A 21,067-nucleotide genomic window follows, 5' to 3' on the forward strand; every position below is an offset into this window, starting at 1 on the left:
AGCTGAAGTCTATGTAAACATCACTATTATCCAGGACCAAGATGACTGCAAACGGACAGCTGTGGCATCTGCCCTTTCACATAGGCTGTAATCTTCAACAGTCCCATTTGGGGTACCCTTTTTTCTCCTCACTCCCAATTATCTGAAAATGCTGCTTTTTTGTTGCAGTCATCGGAGACTGAATGGGATGGCTTGTGTAGAGCCTGTCAATACAGTCAGCTAAACCAAGATGTGGTTTGTAAGGTGGACTCTGCTCATCTACAAGGTCACCACTTTCTACAGAAGAGGCTCCAACTCCTTGTCACAGCACAGATTACACCAGTTAGTACTTTCACAGAAGCCACCCATAAAACAGCACCCACTATTCTGTCTGCACAAATGCTGGTGAAAGGTAATCTGGTACTGAGCACTTGAGCTGAAATAAATCACGGTACTAACAGCAGAGGTAGCCCTAGCAAAGCCACACAACTAGAACCTCTTTCAGCAGCAGGGAGCCATTAAACCAGCTCAGTTGCTTCAGAAACTGGAGTTTTAACCCACCGAAAGGAAGACATACCCAAGACTAGGCAAATTCTGGCCAGTTCACTGTGCCAAAAATGATGACATTTTTTATTAAAAGAAATGACTAGAGCTTTTTCTTAAAAAAAAAGTCAAGCAAATTAAACTATTTGAATACAGAATTTACTTCTGAGACAATCTAGTTTCAATAAAATATAATTTTTCCAGTACATAACAAAGGAAACAAAAGAATTCATTCCTTTCTATTGATACCTTGGTCATACATGGTAAAATTTTAGCTGCTACTGAGATAGTAAAATGGAAGCATTCATCTGTGTGTTTGTTTCCTTCTTTCCTATTTCATTTGAGATAAACTGCCATTATGACTCACTGACCAGTCTTCAGTGTGGCACAGGACTGTGGCATTTCTTGAGCAAAAGGACCTCTAACCCACAGAGCTTTTACTTCAAGTGTGAGATCAAACAGAGAGACAGAGTAGAGGAGGAGAGGAGACAAAGCAACAATAGAAATCAATGCAGAAGGCTGCAGACTTTCAGCATGGTAAAACCCTTCAAGATTTGTAAAAGCATTACATTGAGGCACTTGAGGGCAGGATCCACAAGAAGCATGAAATTCTTTAAATGCCTGTAATTCCTACAAAGCATAAGATCAGCATGGGAGAAACCAAGAAATGCTTATTTGCAATACTTTATCAATTACAGGTGGGGACCACCTGTGGTAATTTAACCCCAGCCAGCAGCTAAACTCCACACAGCCATTTGCTCACCCCTCTCAGTCAGACATGAACGGAAAAACAAAAAAAGCAAGAAAATTTGGGAGTAAGCATAAGACAGTTTAGTAAGTGAAGGAAAGAGGAATTAAACCACACCCACAACAGAACAACAGAAGCAATGCAAAGGCAATCACGCACACCTTCCCACAAAACTGATGCCCAGCCAGTCTCCAAGCCAAGTCTCTCTCCAAAGGGAGGAGGGGCAGAAGTGGTAAACAGAGAAAGCCTGAACACTATCAGCAATAGCCAAAGCACTGATGGCTTATCAACACTGCTTTAGTCATAAATCCAACACACTCCACCATACAGGCTGATGTGGAGAAGATTAACTGCATGCCAGACAGGCACAGAACAACATCAAAGACCAGCCTCTCAATTGTGAATGAGGTTACAGGGTTTAAGCATACACTGTGCCAGTCCTTGTAACTGAATGGTTTTTTTCTGTAATCAGCATAAATTCACATATTAAATTTATGTTAAAAATTTTAACTAACTGTACCAGAAGATTACATGACAAGCCTACAACTATCTGTCCATACCAAAATATTACATTTATTGTGGCCTCATGGACACATCTGTACTGATATAATAAACTATTCCTTGATGAAAGATGCAGATACTAGTCAGAGCTCTAAAAAAATAATGTCATGTTCCCTTTTGTCCTTTCTGATCCCATATAAGGTCTGTCCTACTCCTTATTCCCCAGGTAGCAGCTATCACCTAAAAAAATCCAACCTCTTCACATCGAATATGATTCAGCTTGAAGAGCACACAGAGAACCTATCACCAAAGCTGGTCCAGAACATGACAAAAAGATGAGAAACTTTTAAGTGATGCAGCAGAAGGATTCCCTGTCTGTATAGCAAGGCAACAGACAGAATTCTCCCTTGTTTGTTCTAGAGGTAGTCAATACTGCAGACTTTGAGATTCACAGCATTCCTTGCTTTTTTCCTCTCCAATCCACCTTGACTCCCCTTCCTGCCTTTTACTTTCCCTCGAAACATCCCAACAGTCCTCTCAAATACCCCAAATCTCCACTCTCCTCCTAAAAAATCCACAGCAACCTGCTTTCCCTTTCATCAGTTATGAATTCCCAGCTGACACTCTCCAAAAAGATACCTGAGAAGTTCCTTTTGTAGCCCATCACCCATGTTTAGGAGTTCTGGCCTTTGTTACTGCCACTGACAGCAGCTGTTACTGTTAGTGCATCTATGTACTCAGTTTATCATTCTTGCTGGTTTCTGCCTTTGCCTTTTGTGCTGAATAACTATTTAATCCACATACTTCCAATCTGCTTAAAAAACCTCTTGGATTCAGTCAAAGCCATCCACAAGCAACGCAGTGAATAGGATGGCTAACATACATCAGTAAAACCATCAGAATAAAGAAATGATTGCTGCAGTGGTGACAGATGATTCCTGAATCACTGTCTTGGAAAAGTTGAAACACTCACAGTGACAAATGCAAACTCTGTCTGAAGGGCAGAAAGACGTCATGCATATGATAACACATCACATGGGCTATAAAGAGCATTTTCAGCAAACCCAGTCTCCATGAACCAGGCCTTTCTAGCCCATAAACCACATGCCTTTCCTACCAGATGACTTGACTTGTGTCCAGCAGCTGACAGCATTCAAACAAAGATAGTTCAGACAGAGTAGACTGCAAGAAACATGCTTTGACTATCAGCATGATGCCTGCTAATGATAAAGGCTATTTTTTGGCCTAATGACTTTGTTATCTAACTGCTTCTATCCTACCTCAGTTCTGTAAAACACAAAGAGAAAGCAGACAAAAATGATGTGTTTGGCTCTCGGTAAATTGCCTTCACATGATGGTTCATAACTATTTCCCCAACCAGAAAAGTTTCTCTTAACTAGGTCTCTTAGACCTAGTTAGTCTAGGTACCACCTTATAAAGAAGGGAGACCAAACAGACCTTCAGAAATCAGCAAATGAAGAAGATGCCAATACATCTGTTTTGACTTAAGCATTAGAAGCCCATGTTGTCCCTGGCTGGTCTTGCGTTTGCTTTCATATTGTTCAAAATCCATCAAGGCAAACAGCATCCCTGTATGCAAGGGACTAAGGTCCCTCCATCTCCCTCTTGAAATGAAGAAATACTCATTCCACAGCCATGGGGCGGCTGAGGGACAGTAAATCAAAGTGTACCAACAATGCATAAAACTGTGAGATTGCTTAATGAACAAGGACAAAGTGAAGTAAAAGAGGATGTTGTTAAATAACCAACAGCAGCACTAAGGGAGCCAGGAAAACTGTAGCATGACTAAGGCCAATCTTTTCTTGCACTAACAATAATTATCTTTCACATAAAATATGAGCTGAAGTCAGCACCATTTTTTATGAACATAACCTGTTTCCTCCAGTGATATTCCCACAGTTCCCGTAAAGCTCTCTACCACTACAACACTTCTCACAGGCCAAGGCACCACACTCCCCACATAAGTGAGGATTTCTAGCTCTACTGCAAATGGTCTTTCACCCCCACTCTTGATGCTTGCTAATCTTCATGGTCCACAGGCAATGTTAACCTGCAAAATGTAGCCTTGCAGTATCACCATCCTTACTTCTTTAATTCAAGTTGCACAGGGGAGGTTAAGATCAGTCATCAGGAAAAATTATTTCACCAGAACACTTGTCAAGCACTGGAACAGGATGCCCAGAGAAGCGGTTGTGTTGCCACCCCTGGAGGTATTTAAAACATGCAAAGATGTGTTGGTCCCCCTGAGGGACATAGTTGAGTGCTGGACTTGGCAGTGTTGGGTTAATGGTTTGACTTTATGATACAGATCCTTCCAAACCTAAACAATTCTAAAATCCTATAATGGAGAACAATTGTTAGAGTGATTTGCCAGGTAACCTGGCTCAGGAGGAGTTTCCCCTCTGTCATGACATCAGCTCTTTTAGAAAAAGCAGCTTCTTGCTCTTTGAGTGCCATGCAGCACGTTTCTCCCAAGCCTTAGGACAGTCAGAAAACTGGCTACACACAAAGCCACTGGCAGTATCAATCAAATATTCATTTAAGCAAAAGTCACTATTGTATTATCTGGCTAGTTTGATGGCATAAATTCAAACTCTACTCATCATCTCATGCTTCAAAAAAGTTCACATCAGTTTCACCAAAGGATCCAGCAACAAGCATCATATATTAACAGTCATGCCATGGTTTTGCAATAGAAAAATGGGCAAACAGGGACTTGGAAGACAAAGCAGATTGCAGTTGATGCAGAAAAGCACCTTTCAGACAGGAAGGCGAATGGCAAATTTTACTCATCCTGTAGCAGGTAAGGTGCCAGGGGAACTAGTGCTACAAGAGATGAGTAGAGGCAGCAAGAAGACATTACCTGAAACACTGTGTGTAATTCTGGCCCATGCAGGGAAGATTAATTACAACTGCAACAGGGCAAAGAAAGCCCAACCCTACAGCCAAAGGAAGGGAGAGCCTACAGCTTGAAGAAAACCAGCAAGCCAGGCCAAAATGCTTATAGCCTGCCAAAACAAAGCAGAGAAGAATCTCTCTCTTTAAAATGCGAGCAGAAGAGGAGAGCTATTTTAACTAAGTGACAATATTATGGTAAGTACAAATGAGTACGAATTAGTCATGATTAATTTTTGCTTAAAGGCAGAATAATGTTCATAGAGTCATTACTCAGAAATTGCCTTCAGAGATCTCTTTTCCTTACAAGTTTAACTCATAGCTTGCTAAATTTAAGGTACCCTTTGCTTGTCTACAAGAGCAGGAGTAGGATATGATGACTCCAAAGATATCACCCAATAAGCCACAAAAATTATTAAAAAATTTCAAATATTCACTATTCTTAGTTTCCTATGAAACAGTGGAGCTCTACTCAAGTACTTTAACCTTATTATTTAAACTAAACCCCAAATTTTATTATATAACTTCTCAAATCCCAGGCTGGCTTAGCTGCTATGCAGCAGATTCAAGATCTGTTTTCTTCAATGTAAACACAATTTTAGTTTTACATTCTCGTGAGTCAGACATTCAACAGCACTAAAAAAGGACAAAATACCTGCTGAAAGTACATGCTGTTTTCCTTTCAGAAGTGTTCAAATAAAAGCTTACAAAGGCATTGTAACAGAAAGTTATAATACTGCTCACTCCAAGAATTTATTATGAAGCTGACAACACATTTTTGAAGCTCCAGTTCTTCAGACAAAGCAACAATTTCACAAGGTTGTATATTTTATTCTTTTGATTTTTTTTAAGTCCTAAATGTGCACAAAAGAAGCCTGACAACACAAAATGTCAAGAGGGAAAAAACCCCACATTTCTTTTTAGCTTCCACAGCTTCTAAAATAAATGAGTCCTATGTCATGTCACACGAAAATCAGTATTTATTAGCACTTCTAATTCCAAACACATTCATGGTGTTATTAAACGATCTCTGAAAGTAAGAAGGTGGATGAAGAACCCAGACGAGACAGATACTGGATGTCAAGCTTGGACAAATTCTGCTGTTCACAGAAAACATTATGATTTCTAAGGATTCTAATTACAACATTTAGTTGGTATCTTTGTCCCACTGTCAGAGAACAAAAAATAACTGTCCCTTCATACTAAATCTCTCAAGAATACTGTTTTCAGATGAGTAATGTAGTTTGGTAAAGTACTCATTCACAGCTTTTATTTTACACACCATGTCAGTATTAAACGAAAGCATTTGAGAATCATTAAACATGCCAAAAAGAATCAAATCAAACATCTGTCTTCCTCAACACTTTGTTACCTTTCACTACTTTGAAAGATTGCACAAGAAACTATACCATGACATGAGGAAGACATGCAGTCATTTAAGTGATTTCTGTGTTTGGTCTTTCTCATGGGAAACTGCTTTCACTGCTAGCATGGAAGGGACATGACAGCCCCCACAACCTGAGGAACCTACACCCAACTGTTGTTCATTGCCACACAGCTGGTTCAGGATCTTTTCAGGCAAGCTCACTGGGGGAGTTATTTGTTGCTTACCAGGGGAAGGTATCGAAGAGGATAAATCCTGGTGTCACCCAGTTTTGGCTTCTGCCTCATGGGGTCCCTCTGGTTGCTGCAGGCTGCAGAGATCAGAGCCATCCTCAGAATGGTAGTGAAAGAGCCCTTACACCCCTCTTCCATCCCTTCCACGGGCAGAGGGAAGAAAGACCTGATAATCACATGGTGTCACCCAGGGCATGGAAGCCCCAGTGTGTGAGAAGGATCAACTCCCCTCTAGAGCAGCCTCCTCCACCAAGGTCAACTAAGGCAAGCCCACTCCTCAACAGCAGCTCCCTTCTTGCCACGGGGGCCAGGTCTGCTGCTCTGCCTCTGTCTCTACCTCTGCCACCCTCGAGCCCAGGCGAAAGCCATGGAGACAGAGCAGATGCAGAGCTGAGCAGGCCTGCTGCAGAGGCTCTCCCTTTGCCATGAGGTATGTTAAGCAACAGCACATCCAAAGGCTGATTCAATTCTGCTTGCTCTCTCCACAAAAAGAACAAAACTGCTCATTGGCCCTTGGGCGAGGATGAAGGTCCTCAACCTACAGTCACACTGCCACTAGATCCAACACAGAGGACATCACCGTTTGTGGTAACAGCTGCACTTGTTGCAACAGGAAACAAAGATCCCAGGAATGCCTCCAAGGCAGACCTAAAAAGAGTGAAAACAACCAAAAGAAGCCAGCTGCTTATTGTTCTGCAGTTTTCTGTTCCATCCCCTGCAGCCCCAAGGCTGTTCTAACTTGCACAAGCTGGATATGGTGTTTGAAGGACACAAAACAGACAGGAGACAGCCAGAGCACAGACAGCACTGTCCACCCCAGATCTGCTTTGCCACATTCAGCATTTCCACCACTGAAAGTGTCTACTACCACACCCAGCAATTCCTCTTCACAGCTATTCTGTTTACCTAACAAGACACCAATAAATAAATTACATGCAAATCTGGTAAAAAGAATAAACAGAAAAAGCAAAGAAAACCCTCATAGCTCCCTTAACTAAATAAAACAGAAAACAAACAAAGAAAAAATCCCAACCAAAGCCTCAACCCAAGCAACTCCTCACTAGCCAAATGAAGCATACGTAAGTAAAGTACTTGCAAACCTGATAAAACTAAATGAGAAATGCTAATCAACACAAAACATGTCAGCAAGTCACTTGGTTGCTTCAAAACCTAAGACTCCTGTACAGGAAACTGCCCAAGCCAAAAATCCTAAAGCTCTATTTAAAGCCTGGTTAACTACTCCAGCTTTCTACAGCCTTGAAGAATTCTGCTTTGCGAACTGTGAAATAGCATTTGCTGCACTATTCCAGGTGGATAGGCTTTAATGACTTTCTTCCACGTGATTAAATCAGAAGACGAGGAATCAATCATTTGAGCTTGTACATTCTGCATATTTTTATACAAATCTTCTCACCATTCTGTCCCTCTGCTCTCCCATCTAACACAAATTCAACTCTTGGCATGCTGAACGTGCAGTTTTTGGTGCCTGCTTAAATCCTCAGAAGTGAAATTGCAGATCACAAAACAGATACACAGCATAGCACGCAGTGCACAGATCTGCAGAGAAGAAGATATGAGCAGCCAAACACTCAGTTAAGGCTCTGAAAGAGGCAGGATCCACAAATGTTTACCATGGTGGATGAATGGGGCGAAGATAAGGAAAAATGTAACTCTTCAACTAGCTTGATATGAAACACACTGATTCAATTACCACAGTAACCTTTTTTCCACCAAGCAAAAAAAAAAGTTGAAGAAAATCAAAATTCAAATGATTGAACAAAAAAACCCCAAACAAATAATTTATTTAAACTGAGTAAGAGACTAGTTAGCTTCTTGAACATTAGGTCTAAGTTCTCATGCTACAGGAGGTACTGAAACAAAGGAAGTCTTTCATACACAGAGACTGAGCTCATCCCATAACTGATTCAGCCGTCTGAGCTCAGGTCTCTAACCTAGTTCAAACCTTTCCTTTAACTGATGAATTTCAATAGTTTCTTTATTTTTCTTACATTGTTCTCCAACTCAGGTGTCTGCATCAAAGAGATGTCTTAAAGTAAGTTATGGGCATTTTTAAATATAAAAGTTGTGGCTAGCACAGGTTTTTCCCATGAGAAATTTTCTTGTGTTTTATAAATAAAGATAAAGTTTGGATGTTGTTGGAACAGTGTCCCAGAACTTGGGCAGTGCAGGCCTGGCCAATCAGGCCTGGGGGAAGGCTTCTGACTGACCAATCTGGGTGACTTTTGAGAACTCTATATATGTGATGAAATCAAAACAATAAAGGTCATTCCTTCTTGCCACTGAGAACCGATGCATTCATTACTCTGCTAGCTGCTCAACAGCGACAAAAAGTTACTCAACACTCCAAAACTGAAGTTAGTCATCATAAGACAAAAGCCATGGCAGAGCTGTAAAAACAAGAGCTTCACTGGGATTTATATCAAACTACATTCTTCCCAGATTGTCACAGAGGAGAATATACAAGCTTCAGCTCTCCAGAGAAACTGAAATGGATACAGCTCATATGCAAACCAAGTCATCCTAGCTCCTCTTAACACCACCACACTCTCCAAATGCATTAATTTGGGTAGTCCAGAACATGCTGTAAGAACGTCTGGCATGCAGCCTTGACTTTCTAAGTACAACAAATAATTTTATTAGTTATATATACAAATTGCATGTTAGGGTACAACACTGCTGGTTAACTCAGTAGCATTTTCACGTGTTACATAAACCCACATCGTCAATATAAATAGTATGATTATTATCATCAATTGGATTCATTTCCATGTGAGGTTCATTTTGCTCCTTTTACAATATTAATTGATAGAATGGTGGAAAAAATCTATTTAATTGAATGAAAATAAACAACACCATTCCAGGGGAAAAAAATTCTCCTGTTCACTTCAAACAGCAACATCAAAAGAATGACAAGAAACAAATTCAAACCCAGAAGTCCATAGTGAATTATTAATTCAACCGCAGGAAAATTCAACTACAGTATTAGAAGTTGCAAGCCTGGAAGCATAACCAGGAGCAAAGTCAACTGCAGCTCAAGAAACACTGCTTGAGGTTTCTCTTTCTATCTCTACACCTGCTCTTGGCCTCCACTCCCCTCTTTGCTCTGATACTTGCTTTCTTGGCATCTTTGATATTAATACTATGTTCCCTCCTTCCCTCACCAAGCCTGTCCCACAGGGCTCAGTGTTGATCTACTGTTCTCTTCAACAGGCACATGCTGCAGCAGCTCAGAGCACAGAAAAAGCCCCCCTGCTGCTCACTGCTTTTCCATCAATACTGAGGACCTTGCTGCCCAAGAGGAATGAGGCCAAATCCTTCTGGACTGTCAGCCAAGTTAATGATTCTTGTAACACACGGAAATTGAGTGAGGGTCATACACAGAGCAGAGACATCTCCCTAACACCAGCCAGGCTCCTCCTGCCAAGTTCAAGCAGAACAAACTCTTCAAATCTTTTCAGGTAAATCATTGCAGAAAGACAAAAACTTATCCCAAATCCCTCTGAAATGGTAGCTGACATTTCCTAAAGGCATACAGCCTGAGTCACAGTATTTGGAAAATTTCTGCCCAGTTTAAAGTAACAAAATTTAAGACCCTGTTTTCTGCTCCTTTCGTTCCAAACGGATGTCTACGATAGCAGAGGGCTCAGCTTTCACCACTGGACAAAAAGAACATCTCCTAAGGAATATTCTTTGTGCCTCATTTTTTTCACCTCAGTTCAAGGACTAACATTTTTGATATCACGAAGCCAACTGGAATTTGACTAAGTGGGAAAGCCTAGTACTAGCTTCAGTCAATGAAAAATTTGGGGTAAAGTTTCACACTCTTGAAGATTATGGACTGAAAATAAACTATTCCCTTCCTACACACACCCTTAAGTTATGTGCATTTCCTTTTAGTAAGCAATTTCATTTTAAACATTTCAAGAACAATGAACCCAAGCAGCAATAAAACATAAGAATATACAACAGGTAAGCTTCATAATACTGGTTTTTCCAGTGTTTCTTTGCAAGCTTCTCACAAACTATAACTAGACTACATTATTCACCAGTTTCTAACAATACTAAATATACAAATATAAACCTGAAAAATTGAAGAAAACGTTTGAATAACATTCATGGTTGCATTACAAGACAACAACAGTGTCAGTTTAGTCTGAAACCTTCACTTAAATAGAAGTTAAAATGGTTCAGTCATTGTAAGAGAATAAGAACTAATTTCTTATGGAAAAGAACTGAAGTACTAATGCTAAAAGTCAGACCAAATGTGTAATTTAGGTCACTAACTCCAATCATGTTTTTAAACTGCTGCATTTAAGTATAACCTGCCCTGAGGCAGGCAGTACATTGCAACTTTAAAACACTGTCAATTTTAGACAGCAAACATAACAGGTACCTAAAATCTTCCAGGACATTTGTACATACTTTATAACCATATGATAAAGGCATAGCACCCATAGCAGAATAACATGACTCAGCAAACAAAACCCAGCATGCGCACAAATTAAAACTTTTAGTAAGTCCGTTTGCTAGTAAAAAGAGCTGTTACTTACTGCTATTTCTCTGCATGCAGACATGGAAATTCCAGTACCTTCTATCTGTTTTAAAGCATAATCTTTATCATCTTTCCTGTGAAGAGAAAAAGAAGTTTGGGTTTTTTTAATTGCACTGTGAATTCAAAGTGAGCTCTTCAGCACCATTCAGAGATCAGTTTCTAATTAATACAAATTATGCATTTTATTTTCCTTTGATTCTTTACTAGTTAAATGTCTGCATTTCCATCTAAACTGTAAGCTAACCACAACACCCCAATAAAGTTTAAATGTAAGTCTGCTCTCACTACGCTGAGATGATCTAAAAACTTTCTTTTTTAAATGCAATGATTAACATTTCTTCCTTCTCTTATTAAAAAGGAAACAAAGCAAACAATTAGCACATATTAGCAATAAGCCTAGCTAGGGCTTTATCTCACACAAATGTATTACTCTAGGACACAGTAAGTCTCACCCACATTTTAATGAATTCTTGAGTAGCCCAGAACTAAGATCACATTAAATCATTTTTCTTTCCCATAGGCACCAAACTGCACCTTAAAATTTTGTTGCTACAAAGGCAATAAAACTGCCAAGATTAATTAAAAAACACCACCAGATGTTTAAGCAATCTGAAGAATCCAGTAGTGGATTCCAGTGGAAAGTAACCCTGTCCCTGGCACAGATGGCTAGAACTAGATGACCTTGAAGGTCCCTTCCAATCCAAACCATTTTATGATTCTATGAAAAGTTTGTTCAGCTTCAAATATATATAACACTAAAAAACAATACTGTGCCCTCCCTGTGCTTTAACCAGTATGTACCTTAGAGCCACTTATTTAAATGCAAGCCTATTAGCAACTCCAGCTAGCAAAAGCAAAATCCAGAAGAGATACACTGCAACAAAAGAAGATACTGAACCCTTGCCCATTCTCAGCCTTAAAGACTCAAAACTTTTAAGAGATTGAATTCTTGTCCTTCCCACTTGTGGGCAGGCATTCACAGCACTCCTGGGGGGCATGACACTTAACAGTATTGCATTCAATATTTGGAGCACTTGTACAGCCTCAAATCTCTAGTTACATAAGAAGCCTTATTCATTTTTAATGAATCCAGCTTTCACAGCTGTGAAGAGCCACCCTAAAAAATGCAATTCAAACATCCTTAAGGCAAATAAAACTAAACTGTAGTTAAGGACTGGGAACAAATGCACTTGTTTCTTCCAGCTCTCACCATCTGCAAAGCTTTGAATTGCTTTGTTCCTACCCAAAACACACACTTTCCCCTATTCATCACCACCTAGGGAAGAGAGAAAAAAGTGGGAAATTAATGGATAAAATCTGGACACAGATAATGAGGAGAAGGAACAAACAGCTAGCAGACAAGAGAAGATTTCAGTAAGGGGGCAATTACATGGATGCAGCAAGATGAAAAACAAGAAAATATAGAGCATTTGACACAAAAAGAAGGAAAAAATAATAGGGAAGGCAACGATAGAAGGTATTAAGAAGTTTCCACATAACAAAACCTTAAAACTTGCCAGTCTGGAAGAGAAGGAGACAGGGCTGAGCACCAACTGTTACGTGGCCAAAACAAGGTGTTACACAATCCCCCAGAGTACACACATACCGTAGATGAAAACAAGTTGCATGAAGCCCAAAACCAAGAAATCATTATGATACTAAGAACACAGCTGAACTGTGAAACTCATGATATAAGAATATTACAGGGATCAAAAGTATAAACAGATTTAAGATCAAGTTACACAATTTGTTCTTTTGATGATCTATCTTTGGTAATTTGGTTTTAAGATCAAATTACACAAATCCATGGTGGATAAGGGAGTTACGGTCCACTCCATGAGCACCTTCTGAACATAACCCCAACCTGCTTTCCAGCACAGAGATTTCCAATGCTGCTGAAAGAAAAAGAGGGACATTTTCTCAGCTAAAAATTGTTTTACCCTCTATCTGCCTTAGCTAGCAATCGCTAGCTATCCAGCTGTTACTGGATAGATATATGAAGCAGAACAAATCAGACTAGAGGTTATTCTCATTGCCCTATGTGCTCACCTACTTAGTTTTGAGGTGTTTGGAAAGACCTCTATTTCAAGAGAAGTGCTACCACACAGCTGCTACTGTTACATGCATTGCCACTGACAGAACTAAATGGGTCAGACTAAAGGTTATCCTCATTGCCCTATTGCTTATCTGCTTATATTTCAAGGTATTTGAAGGACAAGGCAGTATGAAGGAAGTACTACCATATAACTGGCGATACTACAAGCACTTCTGGTAGCACTGTCTACAGTGAAGCCTGCCATACAGTTAAGATGGTACAACTACTTTTAATTGGTCAAATTTTTGCCAAATTAAATCTGGATTAAAATTTTCCATACCAGATGGCAGACCTTCTCCGGAAATTTTTAGAAAAAAAAAAACCCTCAGCTGTTTCCTAGAACAAAACTGGAAGAACACTCTTTCAGCTGTGTATGTTAACTCTTTCACAATGAGGGCTTTAATGCTGAAATTCAACAGGGTGGCTTAAAGAACAGAGCATTTGGTCTCCTCAAAGCAATGGATGAAGTCACTGAAAATTAATCTTCTCATATTAAAGCCCAGTGTAAGAGCTGAAATCCAGAGCTTCAATGTACAATCTTGCTCTGCCCTTACAGTGACCAAGGGCTGTGGGAATGAACTGCTCCCTCCTTCGCTCTGCCCAGGTGCTACATGTGGGAACCCAGACCAAGTGGCCTCTGCTGGGTCCTCCTACCCAAGCAGTCTACAAGAAATATAAGCAGGGTAAAAAGAAGGAAAATAAATTAAGATTAGGGATAAAGCACATTTTTTAGCACCACGCTACACTCTCCTCCAGAAGGAGAAAAAATCCCAAAGGCTTCTAAGACTTACATTCTCTGAATTGCAGTGGCACAGTTGAGATACAAATAAACCAATTCCTAGCCCACTTCTAACATATGTTCTACGCTGAGGCTGCTAAAACGCCATGGTTACCCCATTCCACCACAAGTACCAGCTTTTCCATTCACAGATGTAGGAATATCCCACTTTTACCTCTGAGCCAAGTTGATATTTTCATTGTAAAACCCAGTGTAATTCTTTGGGAGCCAAGGGAACTGGGGAAATACTTTTTAAAGGGAGCAGTAAGAGTTTACCAGAGTCCAAACACAATGACCAAGCTTATTTTACAAAACTTACTAAAATGTTTTGCCAATAGTCTGTTTAGAATGGTAATGCAACCCATGGCTTCTCCATGATTTTGGATATGGGCAATTTCCTTCTCTGAAGGTAAAGAGAAGTTTGAAGATAGAGACATCCAAAGACAAAAAAGAAAAAAAAAAAAAAGAAAAAAGAAAAAAGCCCTGTTTATAAACATCTTCCACAGCCAACTGTGAGTAATAAAATGGGCCACTTAGCAAGCTGCATTTTAAGGGCGCAGTAAGACTCAATTCAACTAAATTTCTTCCTTCTAACAGAGAGGTCACATTGGGAAAATCTGTTCTCTTTCTCTGCTGCCTGGAATTAAACATTAAGTAATTTCAGCTGCTCATCCACCTATCAGTAGGTTTAGAAAAGCTGGTCAATCTGCACTTATTTTTGTACCAATTTATTCTTACTTTCCTGCATTTAAGTAGGCTGGCATCTTCAACACCGTGGTGCTCCCCAGTAGTAACAAGTGGCATGAGAGCAGCAAGAATAAGAAAACTCACTTTGCACACTGCTGCTGCCAACAGCAAGTGTTTATTGTAGTCGTGAGCAAACTACATAACCTTGTGGAAAATCCTCAGAGGGACAACATTAACATGAGAGGCGTAAACTTGAAAAAAATGGTTACCTGCAACACCACTTCCAGCTGACTTTATTGACAACAACAGAAAACCCCCCACTAAATTACCATTAAAAAGTATAAAAGGTGTTGCTCTTACAGCTTGACTAAACTAAAACAAAAATTTGCCATCTTTAAGAGTTTCAAGTTTTTATTATAATGCTGCTTCTAAACATTGTAGTTTTCTAAGTTCTACTGAATTTGGACATACAACAGCATCATAAAAAATATTCAGCCTCTGGGGGGGGAAAAAAAAAAAGAAGTAAAAGAAAGGAGGCCTATTACATAAAAAGCAGATAAAAAAGCAGTTTTGTCATTTCATCTCACATACCATAAATTTTGTAGAAGTGTATTGATACAACACTATAATACATACTTTATTCAAATCATTAGAATAGTTCAAAATTCATCTGACTAATAAATATAGCAGAATAAAGTACCAAAGCCTTTAAGTCAGTGATGATCATTCTAAATTTACATTACAGTTAAAAATCTCAAATTCAAAATTAACTGGTCACAATGCAGGAATAGTTTTGTCTATAAAGAAGGAAATGTAAAATCTGACTGCAGGTAAATATGTGAGGGAGATAGGCTCTGTAGTTTTCAACTACCAAAGGGAACTGTAAATGCAGTATCTCTTCTACAGAAACGCTAAGTAATCTCATACCTATTTATGCCTCCTATTACCTAAAAAATAAAAAACCTGATAATGAAAAAATAAACCTACCAATAAAACACGAATAGGGGGTTCTTTTTCCTTTCTGTATGTTAAATTATGAAAATCAAACACAACAGCAAATTACAACATTTAGGAGACTTAGCATTTTCATTTTGTGGCATCATCCCCTGCCTCTTCTCCCAGGTCACAGCAGTGGTATTTTTTGGTTTTGTTTCTAAACAAATGGAAATCACCCTGGTCATATAAGAGATGCAATGGAGTCTACAGGAAATAGAAATTCAGTTCTTGGGAAGTGTACAAATGCACAAATGCAGTTTTTACAGATGGAAGATTTAATACATTTATACTTTATGCCCATGCTACAATCACAGCAAACGTTTAAACACACACCAAAAAAACACATTATTTCTAGAAAGCGCAGCAAGATGAGGGCAGAGCTGGTACACATTCAAATGACTTGCAAAAATAGAATTATGTTTTCTCTTCCAACACCACATTCATGGTACCAAATAATCTTGCCAGAGTCAGTTATTTATACCAGGAGTTCTACTTACTTTGCATTTTGTACCTATTAACTACCAACCCAGAAAATAAGTGCGTTGGACAACCAAGGGACAAAGGACTCGAGAAGCTGAGCTTTTCAGTGCCTTCTTGACACTGGTTTTCACATCACGGTACACTTTCACAACTACACATTCCCAATGCCAGTGGCATAGGCCAAGTGAAAGGAAGTAGAGGAAAACAAAATTTGGGACAATGTCAACAAACGGGACACACTCAAGTTGATGTGACCAAGTGGGCTGCATTCAAGGGTGCTTAACAGCACTGGCAAATGTCATTGCAAAGCCACTCTGTCATCTGCAAAAGGTCATGGTGCTCACTGGCATATTCCTGATGATTAGAAAAGGGCAGATATCAGGACCCTCCTTGAGAAGGGCAAAAAGGTTCAGTGATATTATAGGCCAACCACCCTAATCTTAGTCCATCAAAAGGTTATGCAGCAAACCCTGCTGGGAAACTATTTTCAGGCCCATAAAGGAAAATAAATGACTGGGAACGACTAGCAAGGATTTTTCCGAGGCTAAGTTGTGTCTCATCAACCTGAGTGTCCCATCCAATGATAGAAATAGCTCCATGGACAGTGAAAATGCACTGGATGTTACCTTGACCTTAGCAAAGTATGTGACATGATTTCATCATACACGCAGAGCCAAATTAGAGAGCCTGTGTAAGGCTGAGCTGCTGGGGTTAAACCTCAACAAGCACATAAAATGCCTTTATAACTGAAGAATGCAGTAAGATTTAAATTTACTAAGGGTTATTGGCACAACAGCTGAGACTGAGAAAAGTTTCAAATTGTAAAAACATTAAAATGTATGGAACCCAGTGGTTATCACTGCATACATTTCAATGTACAATGCTGAACAGGTATAACTCTGCACAATGAGATGTAACAGTTCAGTGAGGATAGAAGGTAACAGACAAATAGCAAAAATTATGTGCATCAGCAGAAAATAAATTGTATACAAAAAAAGGGATTGTAACTACTTGGTATCATGGCTGAGAAATGGCATTATAAGCACCTGACTTCCCAGAAACACATTTAGGTCAAAACTTTAGTCAAACTAATTAGCACACACAGTAAGTCTCATCACTGACCGTGTACCTTCAAGTAAGACTGAAATAAAGAACAAATCTTGTAAATCCTTCTCTTGAAAAAATCTGAGCTAACAGTAATACAATGAGAACCACTTCACCTTCTTGTAATTTCTTTTTTACAAAGCCTGCTGGGTTTCATACATCAAAATCTCTTCCAATTACATGGACAAAAAGAACTGAAAAATATCAGTGAAGTTTTGCACAATGGCTTGCTTTTAGTCAGTGGGTTGCTGCTGAAACAACCCCATCTTCACACACACATACATTCCTGTCCTTTGTGCTAGAGCCCAGGCACTCATTCATTTTCTGATGGAGATGAGCTTGTTCAGGGCTTGTTCTGAGCTTACTCAGAAAGGTATTTCCAGATTTTTCTCTGGTACACTTCCTGTCCCATTAGTAAGCTGAAGTGGCCTGCTGAGTGCTCAGATGAGCACCGGAGTTATCTAAAGACAAAAAGCAGACATAGCAGAAGTACAGCAGTTCCTGCTCACATTTAGAATGATGTTAGATTATCTTCTAAACAGTACTTTTTTCTGCACCAGCTGCATGCAGTACATCCACATTGGCCAGAAGGCTGAAGCTTAGTGCAGCACCCCCTGCAGAAGTAACCATGATCACTGGAAAAATTCATTCCTTCTAAAACCACGTATTTTTCAAAATATGGAAACAATATCAACTAAAATTATGTTCTTCTCGTATAGCTGTTTAAGAAGGACTTGAAACTTGTTTTACTTTCACTGATGCTCTACGCAAATTATAAATACAAGTTTCCAAAATCTGATTGTTCTACAAATAATTAGTTTTACAAGGGCCACTCCTGGGTTTCTGATTGTGAGCACATCTCAGTTAAACTGGCTAAATAAGTTGGATGAAACAAAATCAAAAGATAAACATTAGCTCAGATTACTTCTTCGTTTGACTAAACTTAAAAACATTTTGAAAAATGCAGCAGTTCTATAACATGTATTAAAACTTACAGGAAATAGGTTAACATTAGCTTCTCTACTATAAACTGTGTGCTACACAACCAAAGCATGATTATTTTTAAAAGTTCAGATTTATTCAAGCCCAGGGTATTTAAATGTATTTACAACCAGCTTAAAGTTTATCCATCATAAATTCTAGCTTGTTCCTTTCAAGGAAGAAATCTGCCAAAAATGAGATAAAATCCCTGATTCTGTCATGAAAGCCTCTTATGTATAAATATATGAGAAAGGATTATGAATAATACAACCCAGTCAGAAAATCTGTGAATCTGAACTATTTTGTTAATTATTTCAGCTTAAAAAAGTAGTTTACAACTCTTCTCTACAAAGTTACCTGCAAAGAGAACATGAGAACAAAGGAAAATCTCTTTCCAGGAATACAAGGGAACAAAGTTCCACTGGAAATAGTCAGTCTGCAGATGAGAATAAATTCAGTCTATGAAGTAGTGCGACTTCTTACATATTTGTCCTTGCCACCTGAAGCAGAACCTTCCACCCATTCTAACACAGATGCCAACACCAGAACCTCTTTACAGTCTTACACACTTTCTCAACAGTGCTCACTCCCAAAGGGGAGATTTCAGACTGCTTCCCTATTTCTACAGAAATAAATGTTATTTACTCCCCCAACTTTAAATGTGAGATACACTAAAAAATGTGAATAAAAATGCACAGAAGCACGTTTTTAAAAAAAGTAATAATCAACTCTCTAGAATCAGACAGAGATGAATGGAGCCTCCAAACAATACAGCACCCCTGCTAAACTTGCACAATGCAAAACTCAGAAAAGTTGACAGAAACTTCATATTTCATTTTTAATTACCCTGCTGTTCTTCCCTTTCTCTTATTTTCTTCCAGAGATATAACAAAAATATATGCCTTAACGCTAGGGAGATAAAATCTTACAAGCTTGTCAATAAGTTCTAGCTGAATCAAAATTTAACTTAAGGTGTAATAGAAAGATCATATTAAAAATATAAACATTGAACAATCTAGCAGAAGAAAAAAAATTAGACTTATCCCTATGGCGACATTTTAATAAATTTGCATGGTAAGGGTTGCATTTTTTCCCTTTTAAAGACAAAGTACACAATACACAGAAAAACAGAGGCACAAGACAGCATATTCAGAAGTAGGGAAATAAGATAGTTTGTACTCTTCATTGTTCTTATTAGCCCCCTGCTGCCCACCCCCCATCTAGCTTATCCTGAAAGAAAAGTAATGCTTCAGAATGACTGAGTTTTGTTAACACTTTAATATGCAATTTTTAGATACTGTGTGTTTTTAAAAAAAAAGAAAAACCTTTACAAAAGGATAGGAGCAGATAAGGTGCACAGTTTGTGACTGAAGCTGGTTTCATAGACTCGGATCTAATTTTATACTATGTCACGTGATAATAAAACCCCATATTACTCACCAAAATGCTAACACAAAGAAATTATTCCAGGGGGAAATGCACTAACAGAACTGAATTTATTAAAGGTCTAGCTAAGGCATCAATATTTTTTCCATTCCCAAAATACTTAGGAGGACATGGCAAGATCACTGGGCCAGAACAGCATCATTATTTTTATCAGACAGCAAGGCTTATGCTGAGAATATATTCTACTTCAAAATAAATCCTCCAGTAATCAGAGCTTTTAGTGGGTAAAGAAAAGGTAATTTCCAAAGCTGGAGGAAAAACCATCAACAGGCAAGCCAATAAACACCAGGGCTTTTCAGACGGCTGATGTGGTGAATGGCAATTACTGATTCACTTTTTTCTTTTTGTTCTCAGATTTATTTTTTTTTAATTAACAACTTTTGCCACAACATGTAGTTTGGCAAGAAGTTCAAAGCAGCCAAATAAATTCAATGATGCACTGTACATGTGGTTCTTCTGATCTAAGAATTTGCTGCTGTCAAAAGGAAAGTCTTCTCTCAACATCTCTGCCTTGCTGCTCCCAGCCAAAAAATCCCCTCCCTTTATGCCAGCTCTGATCTGTGCCATGCTCGATGACATGATTCACCTCCTGCATTTTCCTAAGAGATATCTGCTCCTAGAAAATAAGTTAACATCAGTTAAGTTCACTAACATGAGTTAACAAATTTTGTCAGTTTACAGCAGGGTATGATGAGTACCAAAACCAGCACTAATAAAGTATGTGGTAAGAGCAAAAGACAACAAAGGACTGAGTAGAGGAGAGGGATGGAGATGGAGGAGAAAAAGCAAGATACCACTCACTTCACACCCTGTTTTCTAGTGGTGGTAAAACCACAGGGAGAATGGCTGTCCATAATTTAAAAAAAAACAGGCAAACAAATGAACAAAATAAAAAACAAACAAACAAAAAAAAAAAACCCAAAAAAAAAAAAAAACCAAAGAAAGCCAATCTTGCCCCTAGCCCCGCAATTAACTCCAGCACAGAATTTCCACAGAGGAGAGAATCCCTGGGATTTGATTATCTTCTCCTCTCTTAACACACAAAACTGTAATTTGACAGCCAGCCTAAAACCTAAGTTTTAAATTCACACAATTTTGAAGATCATTCCTATGAGATTAGTTGATAGGCAGCAGACCCCTACTCCAGGCTCAAAGCTCCAAGTTGTTTTACTAAAGGTCATGGCAGTCTTACCAGTGCTTTTATAGGAAGCAAAACAAGAAGTGCCTACACAAATTATCTCTAAAGGAAAAGATTGCTGTATTTCATCTGCACTTTCCTTCTCTTCACAGACTGCTCTTATGTCACCTCAATATTTGTATCACTTCAGAAACTAGAAGCTGCATAAAGAGAGCACTGCATTTCAAAGCATCATCAACAAACACGGCTAAAGCATAGGTCCACAGTCCAGAAAACCATAATTTAATTGGGTAACTTCTATTGTTAGTCCATTTTTCTTCAGTGGTCAAATTTATGACATTATTTGGTTTACATGGAAGAAGCAACATATTTGTTGCTTAAAAAAAACTTCCATAAGTCTTTACAGTCACAACTTTGCCTAACAATCACAAACTTAGTACTGCAGAAGCTACAAGTTCACAGATTGTTTTATTTATTTGCCCTTA

General features: G+C 38.8%; 1 protein-coding gene and 1 long non-coding RNA gene across 4 annotated transcripts in view; one reads left to right on the top strand and one right to left on the bottom strand.

The window, feature by feature from the left end:
- The window catches only part of CDK8 (cyclin dependent kinase 8), a 75,482-nt gene that overhangs the window by 41,049 nt on the left and 13,366 nt on the right, over positions 1–21,067 (bottom strand). For all 3 annotated transcript variants that reach the window (XM_085062675.1, XM_085062666.1, XM_085062656.1), the window contains exon 2: positions 10,876–10,951. In XM_085062675.1, coding sequence (XP_084918801.1) covers positions 10,876–10,951 — 76 coding nt within the window. The remainder of the gene's footprint in view (positions 1–10,875; positions 10,952–21,067) is intronic.
- Positions 938–2,186, top strand: LOC146444859 (uncharacterized). The gene is made up of 3 exons (XR_014850850.1): positions 938–1,059; positions 1,221–1,337; positions 2,002–2,186. It is a non-coding gene; the product is annotated as an uncharacterized LOC146444859 (long non-coding RNA).

Source organism: Lichenostomus cassidix, chromosome 1 (genome assembly GCF_008360975.1).
Source record: "Lichenostomus cassidix isolate B80296 chromosome 1, HeHo_3.0, whole genome shotgun sequence".
Lineage (NCBI taxonomy): Eukaryota > Metazoa > Chordata > Aves > Passeriformes > Meliphagidae > Lichenostomus > Lichenostomus cassidix.